This window comes from Melospiza melodia, chromosome 3 (assembly GCF_035770615.1).
Source record: "Melospiza melodia melodia isolate bMelMel2 chromosome 3, bMelMel2.pri, whole genome shotgun sequence".
NCBI lineage: Eukaryota > Metazoa > Chordata > Aves > Passeriformes > Passerellidae > Melospiza > Melospiza melodia.
The window spans coordinates 102358365-102383183 of NC_086196.1; the positions used below are offsets into that span (position 1 = coordinate 102358365).

The 24819-nt window shown below is 39.0% G+C and overlaps 1 protein-coding gene across 8 annotated transcripts in view; it reads left to right on the plus strand.

Moving 5' to 3' along the window:
• The window catches only part of WDPCP (WD repeat containing planar cell polarity effector), a 148301-nt gene that overhangs the window by 85743 nt on the left and 37739 nt on the right, over window positions 1-24819 (plus strand). For all 8 annotated transcript variants that reach the window (XM_063152336.1, XM_063152338.1, XM_063152334.1 and 5 more), the window contains 2 exons: window positions 16241-16304; window positions 22357-22459. In XM_063152336.1, coding sequence (XP_063008406.1) covers window positions 16241-16304; window positions 22357-22459 — 167 coding nt within the window. The remainder of the gene's footprint in view (window positions 1-16240; window positions 16305-22356; window positions 22460-24819) is intronic.

Below are 24819 nucleotides of genomic sequence, written 5' to 3' on the forward strand. Positions count from 1 at the left end.
ATCCTTGGCCCTGTGCTCCTCAACATCTCCATAAATGACCTGGACACAGGACTGGAGGGACACTGAGCCAGTTCACAGACAATACACAAGGGAGAGGAGCTGTTGGCTCCCTCCAAGTCAGGGAGATGCTGCAGAGAGACCTCAGCAAATGAGAGGACTGGGCAGTCACCAACCATGTGAAGTTTAGCAAGGGCAAGTGATGGATTCTGCACCTGGGATGTTGCAGCCCTGGATGTACAGCCTGGGGAATGAGAGGCTGGAGAGCAGTGCCATGGAAAGGGACCTGGGGATCCTGGTTGATGGAAAGCAGTGCCCTGGCAAACAGAAGGTCACTTGGTTCTTTCAGCCTGGAGAAGAGGAAACCAAGGGAAGACCTCATTGTGGTCAGCATTCTCATGAGGAGAAGTGGAAAGGCAGGCACTGATCTCTTCGCTCTGGTGACCAGACCTATGGGAAAGGCCTGAAGCTGTGCTGGGAGAGGATTAGGTTGAATATTAGGAAGAGGTTTTTCAACCAGGGGATGCTTTTACACTGGAACAGGGCTCCCCAGGCAGTGGTCATAGCACCAAGCCTGACAGAGCTCAAGGAGGGTTTGGACAGTGTTTGCAGGCATAGGATGTGATTCTTGGAGCTGACCTGTGCAGGGCCAGGAGCTGGACTTTCATGATCCTTGTGGGTCCCTTCTAACTCAGGATATTAGATGTTTCTATGATTCAATTATTTGATGTATTCACTTTTTTACCATTTTTCATTTAGCACTGAATACTTGCAGGCTAATTACAAATAGCTAATGTATCTCTTCAGAGTGATTTTTTTCATCACAACGGATGTGTCTGTATGACCAAACCAGAAGACTTGGATGCAGAAACCCTGTAAACTGAGACCGTAAACTTGATGCAACATTAAAGGACATTTGTTACTCTCTTGTGAGTGTGAGGAGACTAAAGCAAAGTGATCATTTTGTACCCTAGTGCAGCAAATGGAGGAAGCATAGTGCTTTCTAAACTATATGCAGTAAAATTGTGGCTGATATTCAAAAAGTATTTCTTGGCATGGGTAGGCCTTCTGCAGTTCATTTGGGCTTCAGAAAGAGCAAGCAGCAGATTCACATAAGTTAAATCTAGAAGACAAAGAACTAAGGAGAGGAGCTCAGATGTCTGGTAGGAAGAGTCAGAGAAGTGGGGTTAGGAGGGAGCATGAGTAAAAGACAAAGTGTTGGGGGCAAAAGTCTGAAGGCAGGTGTGGGAGTGTACAGTGTCCTGCAAGAAGGGCAGAATGGCAGCACAGAGCCAAATGGGAGAAGAGAGCTTGGGATGTGTGTGGTGGGCTGTGGAGGAGACCAGACATATCAGGGATGGACAGGGAAGGGTGGAGTTTTTCATACAAGATTAAAACATTAAAATGCTTAAATATTTCAAGATCTAAATCTGAAAAATGTTCATATAAGCAAAAGGTTTTACCCCACTCTCTAGCTTTCCTTTGAATACCCCACCAATCTGCCTTAAGCCTTTTTAGAAGGACCAGCTCATGGGAGAGAAATATTAATTCATTCTACATGCTGAGACAGTCTTTGACCTGCCTGCTGAGTCTGCCAAAAAAGTTCCATTTATTGTTGTACTCTTAAAGATGTGAGTGTCTGTGTTTACTAGAACTGAGAAACACAGTTACCTTTCCAGAAGGGCTATCCTCACCTCGTAAAAACCATGTGCCAGTGATTTTACTGTTTACTGTAGGCAAAAAGGTTCAGTTCAAAATAACTGGGGACATCCATTTTCACAGTTTTAGGGAGATTATAGTGTATCTATTTTTCTGCCATCAATGAAGTCAGTTTCTAGAAAATGCTGAATGCAGTGATGGGAGATTCCCTTTTTAGACATGAAGGCACTTTAGAAAGAAGATGATCTGTCCAAGCTGAGATGGGCAAAGGAACACTGACAGCACAATTGAAACAGATTGCAATAAGACGGAAGGAAAATTCTTTGCAATATTTTGGATTCAGCCGTGTTATTTGTATCCATCATTATAAAAGCTAAGTTCTTAAATTTGCAAACCACACATCATCTTCAGCTTCCACTAAAATAGAAGCTTAGAGCTTTGGAGGCCCTGAATGTAAAATATGGAATGCCTCCAAAAACAAGCATTCAGTATACAAAATTAAAATTAAAGGCCTCTTAATTATATGCCAGGGATCCATTAAACAGTATTTATGGAATGAATAATTATTTTACCTCTAAATCCTTATCTATAATTAAAAAATACAGGAACTGAATTACAAATACAGAAATGTATCTTAGGTGTTTCTTGCCACTTCAGTAGCACTCTGGTATTTCATTATGACGTCACTGCTTATAATAATATAACGCATTATATCATTATGTAAAATGTTGAGCAGAGGTGGATTTATTGGGAAGCCTTGGGGAGCTGTAACCTCCCTTTTTGCCCCCACCCTTTTGCTAGGTGTATTTGTGTGCTGGGGGAGTGGCTGCAGCACCTCCTGCCTCTGTCTCACAGCCTCGTGCAGCCGTGCAGGGAACACGGAATGGGACGGAACCATTTTTCACTCGTTAACTGTGGCATCACTGACTCATGGCTTAGCTTCACTCTGATCAAGCATTTGTAAATTGTGCTTGTCATATTTTCTAATGCATGAAATTATCTTGTTTGTTTGACACGGACACACTGGCACAAGCACACGCCTGCTCTGTTGTGTTCCATTTTTTGAGTGAGAAAGCAGGGCTAGAAAGTAAAGTCTGAAATGCAGTGCAGGAGTTGCAGAATTAAGATGCAGCCACAGTTCTGCGGTTCTGCTGTGCCCTTTCCTCCTTTGTAATTTTGTTTTGTGTTTGTGAATACCCAGTTTAAGGATTGTTTTTCCTTTTTTTTTCCCTACATGGAAAAATACTAAGATTCAAAACCGCTTGCACCTTTAAATCTGATAATTTCATTAAGAGAATGTAATTTGGCTTTTTTTCCCCCCATAGTACAAATATGTTTAACTACAAAGCAAAGCTTTGTTGTAAATAACAACATAATGCTTTTTCATCTCTCAAGAGAAAGATGCAACTCTGATCACATTCCCCGACAGAATTTTGGATGGATTCATGAAAGATTCTCCTTTTTATAAATCCAAAAATGAGAACCTCCACCATATTTTTACTTTTGCTGTTTTCACTCCTTCACAAATCTCAGAAGTGTTTTACTCTTCGCAGTGTTCCATGTAAGATGCTATTGGGTAAATGCAAAAAATTATCTTGACATTGAGCAGAACATTCATCAAGTGCTATGACTTTGCCACAGGACTTGATAGGGCTCCTTTGTAAATAAACATTCTTAAAGAAGATGAGAAGGTAAGTGGTCATTAGCATCAGGGGAGACCTGCTTCCAGCCACCACTGATCTTTATGAATCACTTTACTATTCAAGAGTTCTGAAGTGCACTTCTATACTAGACATGATGCCTGGACACAGACAGTTATCACTTAAGTCCAAGACAGCCTTTGAAAAGCTAAAATAAAGCTCTTTTGCCCTGCAGGTATATCACTAATGCAGTACTAACTACCCCTTGGTAAGCAGGTTCCTGTATCACTACACTGCAATCTCCAAAGTAGATATTCACTGTGAGTATTTCCATCCTAAATAGGACCCTAAATCAAAGGTGAAAAAAATGCCTCAGCTTCATAGGAATAGTTCTCAATCCCATCTGCTGCCAACTGTATGGAACTGAGAGACAGAGTGAGCAAAGAGCTTTTATGATCCTTTTTAAGAGCACCCTAGAAGTAGAATTATAATTACATTGGTACATAGTGTGTCACAAAATATGTATAAACATTAATGATGACATGGTTGAGGACTAAGAATGTCTTTTATATTCATAAGGCAACCTATTAGGCATTAAATTATGCCTTCAGATAAAATGATCATTGATGGCAGTCAGGTTCTCTATGGTGGCCACATGAACAGAATTCATCTCTATGGGAGAAAGTTCAGTAGTAGCATTTTCACTAAAGTAGCACCTTCTGGAGAAGACTTTGAAGAGTCATTTTTTTGTCATCTTTTGAAAAACGATCAAAACCAAAGGTTTTCATATTACCACAGCACTGATAAATGAGAATTTATATTGCTGTGATGGAACTACACATGAAAAGATTCCCCTGGTCGTGCTTCTTGACCTGTTTCAGAAACAAGAAATAAAGGCACCTATTTAATGGAACTACGTTATTTTTCCAGTTAAAGAGGTTAAAGATCTCATAAAAAGTTTAGACTGTCTTTGCTTCAGTCCTATGTTGTTAATGATTTCTTTTCTTAAACCAGTCCCAACACAGTTTTCAATTTCAGTCAGATACTTTGATGCTACAGGAATGTCTCTAGGATTTAATTCTCTGGCAATGATTACAATGTAAGAAATAATGAGCAAAATATTGGGGTGGAGGGACAACGAATTACATGACATCATTCCTTGAGAACAAAATGCCATGAAGAGAAACCTTGACAAATCGCTCAGAGATTTGGGCAAGATTTGCTGCTCAACCTAATGGGAGAGACATTGCTTGGAGGATAGGAAGAATGGCCCCTTAGACACACTTAGAGCAGCCCCAGAGCTGCTGTAATCTGGAGCCAGTGTGCACAGCCAGCAGCAGATGCAGTTTGGTGGCCCACAGGGCCAGAAGTCATCCAGTTCTCTGCTACGTCCCCACCCATGGGACTGCACTAGAAAAAAGGAACACAAAATAGCTACGCTGGACCAATATTGTTTGTGCCAAATCTATTCCCACATGCTGGTTAATCTGACTTTGATATTGATACTTTCAGAAGCTGAGCCCATATTGAGATCACTCTTGTGTTGTGTAACTGATAATCTGCCCTCGTAAGGTGGCTTTTTCCTGCTGTACTAGCTGTGCAATTTCCCTGAAATCTTGAGGGCTTTGGGCATACACTGACTGCATAAACAATGCAAATATATTCTTGGACAAACCTCTCAAGAATTAGTTCTTAGCAACATATCTCCATCCTTGAGCCTTCCCAAGTCATCGGTTTCTCCCTCTCCATCAACTCCACCTAGTCACTAATAGCATCTTCTTTTAGAGTGACTCTCAAAAATCTCTAATTTGAGGTCTTGATCAAGAACTGAATTTTAGATTTATTTTTTTCTTTGAAGTTTTTCCAGATCAGTTCATGTCTCATCTCTCTACCAAGACACTTTTTCTCCATTCGTCTTCAAAGTCTTCCTGAGCCCCACCATTACACTTCCCTTTACTGTATGTGGACCATCTGGCAATATTCTGTTGTGAACTCAGCTCATCAGATCAGAGTTTTCTCTCCCTCCCTCAGATTTTTTTCTGACTTTTCTCCCATTTCCATCCAGTACCCTGCAGGAAGAGCTAACTGGATAGTCAGGCAGCCCTAGGCTTTCTGTCTTCAAATGCAGATCTGCCTTTTATGGTTCTTCAAAACCCAAGAGCCTGTGAAGGAAAGAACACCAAAAGGAAAATTTATAAAAAAGTCAGCAAAAGTCATTTGTCCAATAAATTGATGCAGTGTCTTGGGGGTGCACCTCTCATGCCTTAATAATGTAGAATTTATGTGTCCTACATGCTCACCTGGGCTTCCTCTGTAGTTAGGATAAAGACATGGGCACCCAAAGGATGAGTAATCCCATTGAAGGGAGATATCTCAGATAAGCATGAAGAGTCAAATGTCAGTGCCTATCCCTATCAATTAACTACAAAAGGAGCCTACCTAATTAGCTTAAATTAGCCATGTAAAGGTAAGCTGTTTGAAGATAAATGGAATGATTTGCACTGTAAATGTCTAGCTCCTGTATCACATTATTACTGGCCAGTTAACAGAAAGATCTTAGATGTTCAGATAGTTTCTGTAATAGAATGAGAGGCACATAGACTAAAAAAATATATATCAAGAAAGTTTTACAAAAAGGTACAAAAAGCAGACAGGCATGTAGATCTCTTTAAAAATCTCCTTTTGACCAGTTGGCCGAGATAGGAGGGAATAGGGATGTTTCTTGGTTTACACTGGTAAGTGTTGAAGTATCAACTAGAAATAGATAAATAGTAATATATGATCAGCACTAGGTAAAATTAATTCAGAATTTCTAAAGCTAGTAAAAGATAAAACATCTGAAATACTGTGGTGTGTAACCTCACATTTAGAATGACCTTCGCACCTGAGGACAAAAACAGGGAAAATATAAAGTTAGTTTTTAAAACGATCTGGAGAGACCTTGGAGAACTATGCCCTGTAAGTCCAGCCTCTGTACCAATGAAATTAGTAGAAACTCTGTTTTAAAAATGTGTGAACATACAGACAAATAACATATAGGGGGAGAGTCAGCAGGATTTCTGTAAAGGCAAGTCACATCTCAAAACTCAACTTCTTTGATGTCAGCAATCATGTGAGTAATGGGTATCCAGCTGCTACTGATGAAAGTTTGACCATTGAAGACCTTTTTGGAAGGTCTCTCACCAATATGTCTTAAAGAAACTAAGCTGCCACAGGATTAGAGGAAAGCTTATCTTTCATAGATAAGTAATTAATTAAAAGGTAAGAAAGAGAGTAAGAGTAAATGGTCAGTCATCATGGAGGTCACCAATGGAAATTATAAGTATAGCAGATCTGTTCTTGTAAGTAACCTGGCAAAGGAGCAGACAGTGAGCTGCCAGCATTTGCTAATGCCACTAAATTATTAACACTAGTAAAGATAAGACCTGCTGTGAAGAGCAGCAGAAGGGCTTCACAGGATGCAATGACATAGTGTCAAAATCGAAGGTAAAATTAAATCTAAATAAATTCAAAGTGAAGTGTTGTACACAGTGGTGTGTGACTCCAAACTTCATGTGTAACCTGATGCAATCTGAGCTCAACATTATTCTGGAAGAAGAATTTGGTCCTATAACTCTACAGCTATAAAATAGTTCAGTGCTCAGCTGAAGTACAAAAAACACATTGCAAACTAGAAATTCTTAGAAAAGAACTAGAAAAGAAAACAGTGAACTTCGGTACACCTGAATTTTGTGTGTAGTTTTGGAGTCCCGCAATCTGTAAAAAGATATAGTAGAACTCAAAAAGGTTTAGGAAGGGCAGCCAAGATGATTAAAGGCATGAAACAGCTTTAGTGAAAGGAATGGCTAAATAGACTAGAACTCCTTGACCTAAAGAGGAGCAGCAGAGATAGAGATCTATTAAATTGTGAGTGTTAGGGAGAAAGAGCTCAGTAAATGACTGCTCACTGCTTCTTCTAATACAAAAAATAGAGGTCATCAAACAAAGCTAACACGTGGCTGTTTCAAAATATAGTGATTCTTCCCATAACATATAATTAAAATATGAACCTCCTTACCACAGGATGTTGTGGATGCTAAAATTGTATGTGAGTTCAAAGGCAAGGTTCAGAGAAGAGGAACACCAGCCTGGAAACCACCTCTGGCTCAGCAAATCCCTGAACCACAAATTGTTGGAGACTGGGAGACTACTTAGGGAAGTATCACCATATGCTTGCCCTGTTCTAATATTCTCTCCCAGCTAATGGTAAGGGATTAGGTCAGGAGTGCCTTCAGTCTCAGCAAAAGGCTGTTTCTATGTTTTATGTTCTGGACATGATGCTGTGCAGAAAAAGCACATCAGACTCAATAGTTTTCTATTTGCTCCCTTAAAAATGTGTCAAAATTCATACAAAGTTCCAGACAATATTTTGTCTGTCTCTTCCATGGCTGTATTTGCTGCAATGGAGCTGTTGTGTTTGGGAATTGTATGAACATTACCACTGCATTATTTCATTATAAAGAAATAATTTGGTTATTGACAAACATAGATGGAAAAGGTAAATATACTCTAATGGACCCATAATTCAGCAAATTATTCAAAATTTGGCCCTGCACCATGATTCTGTAAGTAGATACTTATCTCTAGGCAGCCAGCTTTAGAAAATATTGAGGTAATATGTTTTCTCCGAGAAGTCTTAGCACTAAAAAAGCACATCTTATCCAATGTCAGGCATGAGGGAGAATTGGCCCTGTACCTCATAGAAAGCAAAGGAGGAAAAGGGCCTGTTCATCTTAACTTTAATACCAAATTTCCATCTGCTGCAGCTCAAAATTGCAGAGATATCTCATGTACACAATAGGGATTTATTATAAAGGCAGCAACTCATCCTTAACCACAGCAATGATACTGGGCCCCTGTTATATAGCTGTCTTTAGTGTGTAGACATGCTGATATGTTTGCTCAATAAAATCCAGCTTTCAAGACATACTGTTAAGTTTACATGATCACCAGAGTGAGAGGGATAAAGCTGGAAAAGAAGAAAAGCAGAAGCGAATTAATGCAATAAAGGCTAGGATTTAACAGACAGGGTTGAGTAAAATAAATGTGAAACAACAGGTGTCACTGACTCTTATCAGCATTTTTAATTAACACCTGTTTTTAGCCCAGAGTACTTTGGAAGAGTATGTTGGAGTGTGTCTGTATTTAAAGATAAAGATACGCTGTTGAGAAGTTCCTAAGTAGTGAGAGGTTGGAGGAATGAAGAGGTTTGGGGGTGGGGGAAGCCTCTGTTTGCTGGGTGGGTGTTGGTTGCAGCTTAGAGAAACCTGAAGTAAAGCCACGATGATAAAATTGCAAGGTAGGGAAATACTGCTATGGCAACAAAATAGATGTTCTCTTGAAGGAAAATGAGTATGAAAAAGGAAATAAGGAGTGTAGGAAATTGAAAAGAAGTGCAGATTACAATAAAAGACAGGATCTAGTTTTAAAATATACGAATTGTAATAGTTTCAATTTATGTAATAATATTTTATGATAGTAATCAATTCTTGTTATCCAGACTTTTATGGCACCTGCTTTGGAAAATTTTGGAGCCCTTGTCAGATGTGAAAGAATTCTCATTCACAGTAGGAAGGGGATGCAGTCGTACTTTTCAGTGGCCCATCCTACAAGAACCCAAGCCAGTGTGAATGACCAGCATCACATGGGAAGTGTGTGGCATAAGTGTTCACAGAATCAGGATCTTTAAACAAATGCTTCTTCAGTGTAGGTATGAGGCAGTTCCAGAGTGTTACAGTTTATAACTGGTTTATAATTAATTTGAGCAAATTTCAACAAACAAATGACATATCCTTCTTTATACCTAGACCCACTGCTTTTTCTAGAATATTTCATACATCTAAACTATTTCTTGCTAAGTATGTATTTTAAAGGTTTAAATGATCCCTTATTATTAAACTACTTCATTCAAAAATTAAGTTGGTTCACTTGAAAAACTGACTCAAAATTTTGTCCTGAGAAGAAGTGTGTAAGGCAGAGTCAGCTGAACTGTTTCAGTCAAAAAAAAATATTGGTTTCCTAGAGCAGAATATCATTCTAGAAGATAGGAATCACATACAAAGATTATTAACTTTTTTTATGGTTGGTTTGGGAACGACCTCAAGATTCACAACCAGTTAAAGCCCTCAAGGGCTTTCTCTGGCCAGAGAGTCATTCTGTCTGGCTCCCCTTATTAGCTTTCTCTTTCTTCCTATTTTTTAATTTGGTTTGCTTGTTTGCTTTCTTGCTTCAAACCAGAGGGTACCCTTTGATGTGAAGGGCATTCAGTTCTACGCCCAAAAATCTATAAAGTTATGGGTGGACTTCCTTTAGGTAAGAGTTATGTAACTTGACAGTATCTTTCAAGTGACTGAAATTTTGGGTGCCTTGAGATACTTGTATTTTTCTATTTGTATACTGTATTTTCTCATGGTTATTCTCTGACTTACCTGAGACCTATTTGTGTATGACCTTTGAAAGGTTCCATAAGGGATTTCTTTTTAAACAAGTCACTCAAGCCACAAATCCAGCACTTCACTTAACATGCCCATATTTAGGGCCCATGGAAAATTATAGGTCATAAACCCATGCATTAATGCTTTGCTAAATCTGAGCCTGAAGGGATGTATAGATTATGCCTGGACAACTTTTAGGGCTCCTGCATCTAAAATACAATTTAGGATACAATTTAGGAGATTATCCCCTTGACTCCACACACATAGACCCAGTGGCTGTTTCTCCATTAGCCCTTGGTGTGCTCTGCAGCACTTTCTCTTCGTCGGTATCTTAGAAGGTAACGAGGCTGTGAACCTTCCTCAGAGGTTTGTGTCCTGTTCAAAGGAGCTCATAACCTAAAAGCATTGTGGCATAATAACAGCAGGTTGGCAAAATAATACTGCTGGCATCTCAGAGGGTGGAGCTTTCCAACGCATCCATTGATCCTTCTGGCACTTCCCTACTAACTTCCAGAATCACTAGGGAATCTCAGCCAATTTAACAGAGGGTAGAAGTCTCAGAAATAAGCAAATGCCTGCAAGTTTTGTGAAAATCAGCAACCAGTTGGGGTTAAATAGAATGCAGGAGGTTATCTGTGTCCCAAAAAGCTACAGTGAAAGTTCAGCAGATACAAGTTCTGCCAATCAAGACCTGTGCTGCAGAACACCGGGCGGGGTCCACATGGCCTCTTGTTCAAACCTTGGTTGGGAGGGGGCCGTGGATGCCCTGCTGGGAGAAGACAGTGTTGGCTGGAGGATGTTCTGGCAGGGAATTTTTGGGAACAGGAAGAGTTGCTGTGCTGAGCCTGTGTAGGAGGAAGTACAAAATAGGTTCTTTGGAGAGTTCCTGGTCTTCAGGCTGCAGTCAGTTTTCTACAAGCACCTTATTTAAAATAGGGTGTCCTACTGAACTCATTAGGGTAAAATCATTTTGGGTTTTGGTTGACTTTCGCTTAAAGTGAGTTTCTTTTATTGTTTATCGGGGTTTTTTTAAAGAAATGTGAGATCTTGATGTATTTATTCCTCTCCAGGAACTCTTAAGTACCACTTTTTCAGCATTCAATATAAAATGCAGGATATAAACCTTTGACTAATACTATACTTTATATACAATGGATTACACAGCAATCTAAGTCTTCAGAATTTACTAAAAATTTACATTAAAGTATCTTATTGGAGCTCAATAGAATTTCAGGGTTGTCATTTTAAGGACCATTACACATGAGAATTTTTCCTGTGAAATATATAAGTCCTTTTAGCCCTGATTTTGTAAAAAGGCTCTGAAGCTGACATACAGCTACATGCCTAAATCAGTGGTGTTGTGATCAACAGTTGGTGAAAAACTAATCTGTCCCATTTAAATCAACCACTTAGCAACCCAGCCACGCAATTTTTAGGTTCTTTAACCTGATAATCTCTAATTATTCTGGATTGAAATTCCAACAGAACAGAGTTCAGAGTAATTTTACAGATGTTATTCTTTTTTTTAATATTGTCTAATTTAAAAGGAAAATATTTCAGATAATAACAACATCTTTTGAGGAGGAAAAAAGCATGAAAACCATTTCTGTTCCAAAAATTGCTGATATGAGAATTTATGAGGAAACAGCTCCTTTTATGAATAATTATTATTATTGTGTTTAAGAAATGGGCAAGATGCCTAGAAATTGAATGAAAGAATGAGCTATTAAATTGAAATATTAAATGAAATAACTGAATTAAAAGTGATCATGTAAACCCAGCAGTAAATGTTGGGAGCTGTAGCTGATTGAACATATTTTCATCATCTGTTTTGTATGCTTAAATACAATTGCTTGATGTAAGTAAACACTTGATTGATATTCTGAATACTTTAAAATCTGCATATGCATCATGGAATACTGAACAATTAAAACTTAATTTCAGTGTAGTTTGATTACATGTAAATTATTTCAATATTCATTTTTTCCTGTTCTGTTTGCTCAGTGCATATTTAATATCCACTTTTTGAATGCATATCACTCTTGATTGGACTGTGAGATGAGGAGGACTCTGAAATTTCTTCCATTAAAAAGGATTGCCTTATAAATATTATTTGTGCCAGAGCTCTTCCCCTGCAGATTATTTTCTAAATGTTGTGTACTCTTATTGAAGACAAGGCAAAAGCTGCTGCAGCCCTCCTTTATCAGCCCAGCACAAGGAATATGCTTACATGGTCGATGAGCATGTCTAAGAAGGCTTGTTGTTGTAACTAGTCCCTAAAGAAATGTTTCCATCTTTTCTGCACTATATTGCTTGCCTGCATGAGCTCCCTCTCCCTTCCCTTCCTCCTCCCTCCACGTGATTTTTATTTTATTTTCCTGGTTCTTGGAGGTCTTGCAAGATGCTTGAATATTATGGTTAAATATTACAAGTGTTTTCAAGTTGACCATTTTCAGTCTGAAAAATGTATCTCTATCTTTAAGTGACCACATTCAATTTAGGAGTTGTGGAATACAGATGAAAATATTTTGCCTTTTTACATATTTGTAGAACATTTTCTAAAGACCAAAAAGACTTCTTGTCCCTTCTCAGCAGGCTGCAATCTATACACATTTTTTTGATCAACAGTGTTTCAAATTACAGTATTTCTGAACATCCAACAGAAGAAAATCCCAGGCATTTGGTTCTCTTATTATTTATGCCAGTGAACAGAATAGCCTTTCTGAAGTTACAGATAACATTATGTTTTTTTTATTATGTATATTTTTTATTTAATTTTAAAATAAAATTATTTCCTGGCATCTTTTCAGTTAGGTCATATTCCCAAAATACAGGCAGGCAGCAGGTCTGTCACTTCACCATGGAAGGCAAGTCTGGATTCCTCTCTGCCTTGACCATTTTTGACCTACATGCCTGTTGTTATATTAGTCCCATTTCCCCTTGATTTCCTTGTCCATACTAACAGAAATTTTTTATACATTTTAGAATGCATATAGAAATGCATATAATAACGGTATTCTTTAGTTATGTGAGAATTTGAAGTTAATGTGGTATCTAATAAATGGCTTGCAGGGAAGTGTTTTCCTGTGTGTCCTACATAGTTAATTGCAGTTTCAGAGTTCTAATCTTGAAGGTCATATTTCTGTTGCCTGTCATTTTGACCAAACAAGTGGCTAAACTTCATGGTTTGCAGGTGGATTTCCTTATCTCTCTTTTTCAAGAGACGTAAGTCTTGATTGCTGGAGTTATTGTGAACCAAGCAATAAGGGGCAAGGAGGAGGAGGGGGTGGGAAGACACTGTTCAACACCAGGGCCCTGGAGATTCCATTTTAGAGAGCAAATATTGTTCCTGCTGACTGTAGCACAAGAACAAAAGGGGGAAGGTTTTACTTGGGGGGTATTTTGTTTGTTTGAGCAGCTGATAAATTGTTAAGTGAGTGTGCTAACAACAGTAAGAGGTCTTCCTAGGATAAAGCCTGCTTATAAAACAGACATTATTAGCTTGAGGTTGGTCTCATGCTATATAGACCTCTTTCTAATGGTTTCTGTACATTAAAACCAACAAAACTTTCATAACAAAGGGTTTCAGAATAACAGGTATCTTCTTGTAAAATTAGGTTAAAAAATGTTGGATATTCCTGACTAATTTAATACTGTTGGCCTAAGTAAAGCAAAAAAAAACTTGTCACTCTTCTTTGTAAAATCTGCCTTCTTTTAAAGCAATTAATTTTATAATATTTTCTGAAGTAACTGTGATTGTTATTTGCAACACTCTTGGTTTGTGAAGAGCATTTCTTAGATAGTCTTTTTTCCCCTCTTTTTTTTTCCTTAGTACAGATCTGAAAATAATGAGTTAATGTCATATTTATATTAATAGGGGCCATAATGAGACTGAAGTATGTATGTTGATTAAAGGAAAAATAATTGAAATCTTTGTGAAACTGCAAAGAAATTACAGCTTAAGGCCATGATTCTGTTCTGCAAGTCAATCAAATGAGAAAGTTATTTTATATTTTTTTGGTTGCAGGCGTTTTTTCCTTGGCTAAAGCAAATGTCATTCAAATAGTCTATGCAGTGATAACTTTGGAAATACAAAATAATTATATAGACATTCTTTTTAGCCAGTCATATTGCTGGTTTCTGTTCAGTTTCCCATTTCCCCTCTAAGTACTAAGAATGTATATTTAATCCATAATGGAAAAAAAACATGCTAGGAAAAAAATATAAGCATGATAGCTGTTCAAGGTACACATATTTTAACATTTACTTATTTTTCTTAATTAAAGTATAGCTTCAAAAGCATCATTGTAAAACCATGTATTTTGATGAAAAATCTGTCATGGGAATCATGCTGAAAAGTTCAGATACACAGACAGGCACGAGAAAGTGGGGGTGCACTGCCTGTTCCCTGGCAATCAAGGGGTTAACTTTAATTTATCTCTTCCCCTCCCTTAAACTGGTTCTGTGAGGAGGGCTGCAAATTAGTACTTGGAAGGCACAGCAGGGAGATTAGCTTTAGGGAGGGAAGGGCTCCCCACTCCAGCTCTTAGGAACCTCACCTGGAGAGTGCATTTCCTTTTCTACTTAAGTTAACACATTATGCCTTCTTGTCACGAATGTTATTCCTTGAGGAAAAGTCCTCTCTGGTTCTATCTTGCAATCTGATGAATCATTCCAAGTGTGTGGTGGAAGAGAGGAGAGCGATAAGGCTGTAACAGGAGGGAGCCAGGAAACCGCTGAGGCCGTGGCCGGGAACAGGAATCCTGGTATGCATCATATGGGATTACTTTACCCAGCCAGGGGAAGCAGGATTCCCATCTTTCCTCATGTTCACACCGGCCTGAGGAGGAGCTGCAGCACTGCCTACTGTTTCCTAAGGCACCACCAAGGTGCAGAGATGTACAAATTCTGGCATCCATGTGATCAGTCTGACAATATTCATTTGACAAGCACAGCCTACACCTTTCTAACCCTGAGAAATCACAATGCTTTTTTCCCCCACTGGGGCAAAGAAGTCATCTCCTTCCAAACCTCAAGTGTCTACAACTGATCCATTGTTGAAATTGTTAACAGGTGGAAAGGGAAATTCACCCACTTTGTAATGGAACAAATACAAAATTGTTCTATATGGAATCAATCTTCTACCTCTCAGCTGAAATAAAATTGGGGTATTTGCATTTCTAAAACTAATCACCAAACCTATTTTCGTAGCTAATTTTAAACAGTTAAAAATGTGCAATAAAGGAAAATGTGTACAGATCTAATCACTTTCTCATAATACAATGTCACATAATGGTTGTCTATGTCTAGTATAAGAGACACATTAGCCCAATGCTGAATTTTCCATTGGGATTAGCATTTGCCAATGCAATGTTGATTCACCCAGATCTGATGGGACTCAAACCTGAACCACTTGGTGAAGGTTTTAAACAATGAAGAAGGTTAAGGGTAGCCACAGTCCTACCTCACAGTTCTGCAATCTGATTATGAGTCTATCAAGTTTCCCCAATAACATCCTCAGAAAGCTTCTGAAGGATGGCTCATGTCCTCCTGCTTCTGTGGAATTCCCCAGGACTGCACACAGGAGGATATACACACCCTGGCCCTGTCCCTCCATCCCTGTGGATGGGATTTTTTATTTGCTGTAACTCCCAGGAGATGGTGTGTAGTGTCTGGGTAGACCAAGGGGACAGTCTGTCACCACACATGGAAGGAGCTGTTGTTCAGCAAGGTCTCAAATTGCCAAAGGAATGGTCCTCAAGGTGAAGTTCCACATTCACACTGCTCCCTTCCTGCTCTACTGCTTCTCTGGGTGATGCTCAGGTAGTGCCTTCTAGAGCATATCTAGAGGTAATTTTGCTCTTTTGCCCCTTATTTTGCTTCATTGATGCAATCTTTTTCACTGTAGGATCTCAGAAAACTCTCAGGATTCTGTGCTAATGCTGGGCTAAGGTAGTCACAAGACAAAACAGTATCACCCCCTACCTCTATTAGTCCCTGAGGATTCATGACTCAATTGGATTAGCATCTTCAGAGAGCTGTATCAAGGGGTCTGCAAGGACAAAACTCAGTAGTTTTGGACCTCTGAAGTAATGTGAAATTTGAGATTAGTATTTTCTGTAGAGGATTTTGAGGCTCCTACCAGCATTGCTGGGGATACTGTTTATCTGTGTTGTGGTTGCTATCTTTGTAAAGGACAGATTTGTTAGGATCTTCAGCTCCCTTCTGATTCGACCAGATATGATGGGGCTCAACACTGAACCACTTGGTGACGGTTTTAAGCAATTAAGAAGGTTCAGGGTAGTCACTGGACTCCCTCACAGTTCTGCAATCTGAGTGTGAGCCTATCAGGTTTCCCCAATAAAACTTTGGCATCAGTTCTGGTGAGCATTGAAGGACTTGTCCATGAGCAAAATGTGATGCAGCTCTTAAGTTAACCTCAGCAAGCAACGTGTTTCCTTTTTCTTTCAGATATCAGAGGTTTGAAAAAGCATTTCTGCTTGCTGTCGACATTGGTGCTCGGGACCTGTTCATGGTGAGTTGTTTCTGGAGACAGGGGCTCTTGAAGGATATTATTTGTCAGCTTTTGCACACATTAAAACAGTTCCAGGTCATTTGCAGCCTTGGACACATACTGAAGACTGAACTGTTCTACCTTCGCCATCCTGAAACTCATCAGGAGGAATTTAGTATCTTCAGAGTCACTGACATTTTCCCCAGTGGGGCCTACAGGCTATTCTTAATTTTCCAGGAATTATTGTACATGTTTTTAAACTTTCTCTTTCTTCATCTGACCTGATGTGGGTGAATGTCATCCTTCACTCTAATAAGCTTATACATTTCTAATTTGTTCCTTTAAGTCCAACTGCTGAGTCCTGGACACAAGAGCTGTCCATGTCCTGGGGATCCTGAATGCTCTTAGTTTGTCTCTTGGGGTTTTGTGAAAAGTGACAAATTATGAACGCTTCTGCTGGTACTTTTAAAACAACAAAGCTCAGCAGCATCAACACAAGGGTTTTAACATTTCATGCACACTCTGCCTCCTCCCATTTAATTAGCTACAAAAGTAAAATTAACCAGCTCTTAAAAGGTCCTCTGTGTGAGCACTGCAGGAGGTTCTTGTTTTATAAGATCTTGCGCCACAATGTCACAGTGAGGTCAGATGGACAAAGCCAGTCGTGCTCTCCTAGTCTCTCAGCATGTTGCTGCTCCACAGCTGATTTCATTGTTTTCAAAGAAACAATAGGAAAGGGCTTGTTGAAAAAAAGGCCCTTTGAACGATTCGTTTGCTTGACTCTTTTGCATAATGAAGACATTCTGTTGTTTAAATTAAGCTTTGACACTAGATGTTAATATCATTTATCCCATTAAGTCACTTGCCCTGCTAGTTTGATCTTGATATTTAAATTGTATGTTAAATTACACAATTAAATCCTGCTTTTAGGGGTTATGAAAATTCCCTTCTAATTGTATAAAAAGTTGTGTGAACCTTTTGATGTTTTTTTCACGGCTCTAATCATCTGGCTTGTTCCATCTAATTAGAAAGATGTGAATACTGCGATAAACTTTACTAAGTATGCATCAAAAGAATGTGATGGAAATGTCAGACTTTTAGGAAATTCATTACATGTTCTATGTTTACTCCTCTCAATTTTCTGTCTTTTTAGATCATCTCTTTCCTTTTCTCTCTTTATTGAATGTAACCTCTTCAATACAAATTTTATACCTAATCATGCTAAGCACTGCTGCAGCCACATATAAGATTCAGACTGTAGTATGTCTGGAGCAGATTAAAGCTTTTTGTCAAGAGCTCTCCCAGTGTACAGATAATAAATACTCCCTAATTTTAGCCATTCTGACAGAATAAATATGACCAGCATTTGCATCAAAGGCCCTCTCTCATATGACTGAGAGCATTTTCTATGTGGTCGGTTTCTCTTTTCTTCCCTCTGCTGACTGCAGGATTGAGGGAGCACCTCTGTGCCAGGGTGGGAAACACCAGTGTTGAGTGTTGAGATGGGTGCACAGCTGCTAGCAAGAGGGAGGGACTGTCAGTACCTGGCTCCACAGGTGATAGATAACATGTTCTACTGTCACCAAAAAGTCTCTCCAGCTTTCTTCTAGAGGAGTTTCACTGTTCACAAATCAATTAACTCCATCCTTTCCTACTCTTTGCCTTTTCTTTCCTCTCTCAACACCTACTCTTCATTTCCCATCCTACCAATGCCCTTAAACATAAATGTATATTTCTGAAATTTCCTCCTGGCTTATGTCATTGTGAGATCAAAACCAGTTCTTTAATGTCCTCGTTCTGCTTGCATTACCTTTGAAATTCCTCATAGTTGCCCCTAAATTATGCTACAAGCAGCACACATCCCTGTGTCCTCTGGGGAAATGTCCTTTTGCTAATTCATTGTCTAAGTCAGTCACTAATGAACAAACTTTACAATAAGCTAACAGTGGGACTGCTGCAAGTCCACTAAGTACAGGACTCAAGAAGTTTAAACATTCATAGGTCATTAAGAGTATTTATTTGTGCATGGTAATTTCTAGGGAATTTGGCTTCATTGTGCTTAATACCATGTGAAAATTAGATAACCTGTTCCCTGAAACCTTACAGTCCTTTTAGGTATTTGTATAACAATGCTACTGCTAAGTAAGGGTTGGGCATCCCTCACTTCTGCTTAATACTGAATGATTCCTATATATTGTTTATGTAAGGCAAAATGCAATTACTAGTATACAATTTGATTTTGCATATATTTAAAGCAGTTTTGTCCATTTTTAAAACCTCAGATAGCTCTTGGAGTCACATCGCCTTATTCCCAATTAATTTAATGGAATTTCAAGAAGAAATAGTAGTCTAACTAAAGTTACCTGATGGCATAAGCAAAATAAGAAAGAGCTGTTAATTAAAGGGGAGCAGAGAAGGAACAAAAAGGAAAGGATAGAGAGGAATAGATACAACAGAGGTTGAGGAGGATGCAAACATTGAGTACCCATCACCTGAGACTCCTGAGGAAATGTCCTATATCTTAGAGAATTTACCCTGAGCATCAGTTTCACCAAACAGGGCTCTACAGCATTCCTATTACTTGTTTTGAGACTGCAAAGAAGTTTGAGAGAATGCTACCTGAGGGCTAATTTTTCATTTCAAAGAAATTAAAAAGAAAAAACAAAAAAGGCTTACAACTATAGCTATAGTGTCACTAGATGAGGCCATAGCAAGACACATACACTGCTGTGTCTCTCCTTGAGCTTTACCCTTGTGTCACATCCAAGTCCATCAATTAATATCATCTCCTACAAAGTTAAAAAAAAAAAAACTGAAAAGGACATAATATTAAGAACAACAGCTCCAAGTATTGGACAGTGACTGATCCAATCTGTGACAGAAAAGATCAAGCAGTGGAAAGGTTGTTAGCTTGAAATGCTTTTGTAGTGCAGTCCAGCTCTCAGCTGCTGAAAATTCAAAAGGCCATCCCATGTACCAAAGGTAGCAACAAATGCAAGGAAAAGACACTTTAATAAAACTGTCAGATCTTGGGTGATACACTGATGAGGAAAGTGCATGCTTCGAAGAAATGTTGGAGTGTTGCCCAGAAATATCCTATAGACAAATGCACATTGTGTTTCAAATGACTTCTGCTCGCCAATGGCCAGCTCTGTGAGTCACAAAGGTGAGGGGGAAAGGGAAGTAGTCCAAAAAGTAAGCAAGCTGTTAAATTATTAAATAGAGCCCTTTCAGCAAGCTCCTGATAAGCAGCTGGAATTTGTTTTTATTGTCACCATTGTGTTTGAGAGAGATGTGATCTTTGGACTCATAAATTCTTAGGTAATTGTGTGAAAAAAATCCTTCATGAATATTCAGATAATTTAATTCCTTTTTCTCCTGTCATTCTTTAAAGCAGCCTGTAATCTGGTTTTAAAAAAAGCTTCTTCTTTTTTTTTTTATTATTTTTCAGTTTTCTGGTTAAATCTACTCAGAGAGTTATAAATTCTTAGAAAAATCTACTTGTGCTGGTTTATTTGAATGAGAAACACCTAAATTAGATCTGAAATGGTCTAATTAGGAGATTTCATATCTGTAATCTTTTGTTTCTAAAGCTGGTTTAGAGATGAGGCAAAGGCTACTTTTTTATTGTTCTTCATGACCAGCACCTTGAGGAACAACAAAGCCAGCCACTTGCCAACATACTGCAAACCTTTATTTCTTACAAGGCCCTTGTTAGTTAATGATGGACGTCTAACACCTTTACATTTTTTTACTCAAACCAGAAAATGAGCAAAACCAAGACCTGAAATAACAGCTGCTTTGATACACAGAGTGCACAAGCTCTTCACTGACAAAAGTTCGTAATTTTCTGCAGTTGTTTCCACTACGTCCTCAAGCTTGCTATTTGAAATTGCACAGAGGTATACAATACTTCTCATAGTTTCAGCTACAAAAAGACAATCCTTAAACACTGTCAGAATGTATTTTAAGTAAGTCTGCCTGCACATCCAAATTTCTGTAAGTTCAGACTTGTCCAAGAGCCCTTGGGTCTTCTGTTGTTATCTAAATAAGGCGACAGTATCTGCTGTTTAATCTTCATAGAAATCGTACCTTGCTGCTCAGGCCTTTTCTCCTGACAACCAAGTTAGACCTACAAAGAGAGGAAATACAGAGTTCACCACAAGTTCATAACCCATTACTCTGCTCCAAGACATTTGCACATTTTTTTAGTCACACCTGTGTTTGTGATGAGAAGATGCTGCTGTCTCCTGCAGACTCTGCAGATCCTGCAAGTCAGTTCCAGGCTTTCCTGCATAATCATCTCAGTTTCTCTAAGATTTTCTGTTTTGTTTTAAAGTTCTTGTTCTTGTTGTTAAATGAGGGGTTACTGAAAGCAGCATGTCCTTCTGTCCTTCTCCTAACACTATTACTCTCACCTTTTTCATCTAAACGTGTCTTTCTAGAGTAAAGTCACTTTTCCTGTAAGAGTTTCTGTCATATTGATGCAAGTGGCAGTAAACTCACATAAAGAAGGGTGGTTTCACATGAGATCTTTTACATTAGGGAAAACATAGTTGCTTTTATAGCATGCAGAGGTCAATATTTCCAGCAAACACTCCTTTTCCCTTTTAATTCCGGCAAGCAGATGACTTGCAGAACAAAGGAATAACTTAAATCTTTGGATGTCAAATGGCATCTTCAGCAAAGTAGTGGGGGGAAAAACTTTGCCAACTGTTCTTCTTCTTCTTTTTCTCACTTTCTGTGTCACAGTTCATGCACAGAGCAGCATGTGTCTGTGATGCCAGATGAGAAGGGGGGTAATTGTCTCTTGATTAATGGTCAAAAATAAACTTTTACTTTTTGAGGACCAAAACCAAGGGCAGTGAGAGTGTAGTTTGCAGGGATATATTCTCCCACAAAGAGCTCTGTAGGTAGTACAGGTGGTTTCCACCTCAAATATTAATATGCAATGAAAAGCCTTGACTTTTGATAAGGCCATGCAGTGATGGGGCAAGGGGGAATGGCTTTAAACTGGCAGAGGGCAGGTTTAGGTTGGATATTTGGAAGAAATTCTTTCCTGTGAGGGTGGTGAGGCCCTGGAACAGAAGTCACCAAGAGAAGCTGTGGCTGCCCCATCCCTGGAAGTGCTTAAGGCCAGGTTGAATGGGGCTGGGAGAAACCTGGCCTAGTGGAAGGGCAGGTTGTCCCTGCCCAGGGCAGGGAGCTGGAACGAGTTGATCTCTAAGGTCCCTTCCAACCCAAGCCTTTCTATAATTCTGTGTAATGATAACACCCCTGCTGCAGCCCTCTGTTTTTTGACTCTAGATAAAAGAGTAGATCCAGAGTATTAGCAACTGTTCATGCTAGACAACATTTTTTGAAAGCCCCTTGTTGTTCAGGAGTGACTCAGAATCATGCCAACCCTGTGCATGTTAAAAGCACTGAGCAGCCACTGTTGCTGTTATTACCGCCAATATCAGCACAGGGAGGACCGTCTTACTCACAGAACAGTGAGGGTAGCAACCTTCAACAGGGACTGTATAACAACATTCAAACAAAAATTAGTTCTTAAAAAATGAAAACCTTCAAGTCATAGAATCATTAAGGTTGGAAAAGTCTTCAAAGGTCATTGAGTCCAACTGTCAACCCATTACTAACAGGCCCACCACTAGCCCATGTCTCTAAGCACCACATCTGCATTTAGCATGCTCCAAATAGAGGCTGTCAGCCAGGAGAGTTTTAGTACTTTGGATCCGTTTTAGTACTTACACAGAGCCACCTCCTATCAACATTCTTTTAATTCAACAGAAGTTATGTTGAAAGTCAACAGATTGGTTTCTTTCATACACTGAGTGAATAGCTTTGCTTTTATCAGTGCCTGATTGGTCAGTGTTTTATTCATTGCTGTATTCAACGGCACAAGTAAGGAAATACATTTGCGTTGGAGGGAATTAAAATGTAATGGTAGGTTCATCAGTTCCATCTGTGTTTGTGATCTAAATAATAAAAGAGCCTCTTTCTTTCAAAATCCCTTTTGTTGCTCCTTTGAGATTCATTTTAGATTAATCTTTTTTCTTCTTTATTTCCAAAGGACATCCATTACCTTGCTCTAGATAAGGGTGAATTGGCACTAGCTGAAGTGGCAAAGAGAAAGGCTAATGACATTGATGCAGAATCAATAACTACTGGAATTGGTAAGAATTAATGTTGTCTAAAAAGCCCTTTTGTTTTAATCAATACTTGTCCTGTAGAACATGTTGTTATATTTGTAGAGGGGTTATTGTTTTGATTGTACTGTTTTCTTTGAAAGTGAGACCGGATTTTCATTTGTGACTAAAGAACAGAATTTTTATTGGTAACTAAAGAAGGAGGCTTATAAAAATCACACAGCTTTCCTTTCAGTACCCATGTGAGGATAGCTATGAAGCAAAAAGATTTATACTGTGGCTATATAGAAAAGTTCAGGCTATACAAACTGAACTGAGTGCAATTGGTAAGGGACTGAATTTGAAAATCTTTTTTCATATCAACATTTAAGGCCAGGTATGGCAATTTGACTCATCTCTAAATATTTGCTGGTGCACACTGGAGCCACATCTAGCATTGATACTTTGGCAGTACTCGAATGGAACATTTACTGATGTGAGCACAGCTTCACATCCTGGCTTTAAAACAGCAGCTTTGCATGCAGTGGGATTCTTGCCATTCCATAAGGAATAGCAATGCTAAAGTTGCAGTGTGAGATTAACAGCTACAACAGAGATGACTTTTCATGCAGGGGAACTCACAACTCATTCACTTTCTCCTTGTGTTTCTTCTGAATTGACATGAAGAGATGCAAGCACGTGAGACCATTCTGATTTCATGCCTTATAGCATGAACAAAGAAGAAGGTGTCCCTGTCTAGGGAGCTGACCTCCACTGGAAACAAAGGGAAGAAAACCCACAAAGCCTAAAAATGTTTGTATAAATTTTGCACAGTTCTGTTTTTGCTTATTCTACTGCATCATTAGAGGAAAGCACTGAGCTTTTGTCCTTATCCCATGCCAAGAAGTAGAATAGGATTAAAGCTCAGAAGGTTTTTTTGTGAGTCAGTCACAAAACCTTTGAGATCTTGAGTAACATGGGATTCTTTTAGAACTGTACATCTCCCTGTTTACCCAGAGCACACAAGAGAATGCCATTCCAGTACCTAGAAATGCAGAGAGGCCATATATGCATTTATGTGCCAATACAGTAGCCTCTCCTTCCCTCTCCAGGAATCAAGTGGTGCCTCTCCTGAACTCTTCTCTTCAGAGTCTTTCATTTCCATTCTCAAGTCACTTAAAGCTATTTTCCACCATAACTGCGGTTTTGGGCAAGCCCTTTCACCACTAGAGTTTGAGAAAAACATGACCTGTTTAGGTCATCCCTTAATCGACACTTCAAAGTGTGCAGTTAGATCTCTTCTCTTCTCTTCTCTTCTCTTCTCTTCTCTTCTCTTCTCTTCTCTTCTCTTCTCTTCTCTTCTCTTCTCTTCTCTTCTCTTCTCTTCTCTTCTCTTCTCTTCTCTTCTCTTCTCTTCTCTTCTCTTCTCTTCTCTTCTCTTCTCTTCTCTCTCTCTCTCTCTCCTCTCCTCTCCTCTCCTCTCCTCTCCTCTCCTCTCCTCTCCTCTCCTCTCCTCTCCTCTCCTCTCCTCTCCTCTCCTCTCCTCTCCTCTCCTCTCCTCTCCTCTCCTCTCCTCTCCTCTCCTCTCCTCTCCTCTCCTCTCCTCTCCTCTCCTCTCCTCTCCTCTCCTCTCCTCTCCTCTCCTCTCCTCTCCTCTCCTGCTGCACCAATTACAACTGAGATGCCCAGGACTTGCATCTGATAATTTTCTATCATTTGACACTTAATCCAGAAAATTTAAACTCAGATCTGTATCTTCATTTAATTCCTTGCAAACTACCATGATTAGTAGATTTCTGAAGTTGGACTATTGATAAATTTAGTGAGAGCCTTTTGTAGCATTGTAGAGGCACATGCAGGGAGAGGGGTAGGGAAGAGAGCAGAGGCGATCACTGATGCCTTCCTTGCCTATCAAATGCCATACACATGTAACTCAATTCAGCAGTAAATGTGCAGGCACAAAGTCTTCCCCTCCTCCAGACCAGTCCTACAGTTACGTCTGCAATGCCCCATTAGCATAAATTATTAAAGTCATTTTATATGATAAAGACTTTTGCTGAATAATTAACTATCAGGATGATTTAAAGTACTTTTCAATGCCCCCAGGGACAAACTGTCACTGAGATTTATTCTCTAAACAGTAATGAATTTACATCCAATTCATTTTGTATGAAAATAAACAGGAATCTCCCATGAGTTTGTTTCGCTGCAGATTCAGTCTCGCCTTAAACATGTGAAATCTCAGCCACAGGTTTTGTTTTGTTATACTTTATTGCAATGTCCTTTCTAATGATGCTTTTATTTCATAAACTGTTGTTGGCAAAAAAGTTGACATGAGGTATGAACTTCGTGGACCCAATGAAAACAAAAGATGATGAGTGCTTTATATGGAAATTGCTGTATCTTTC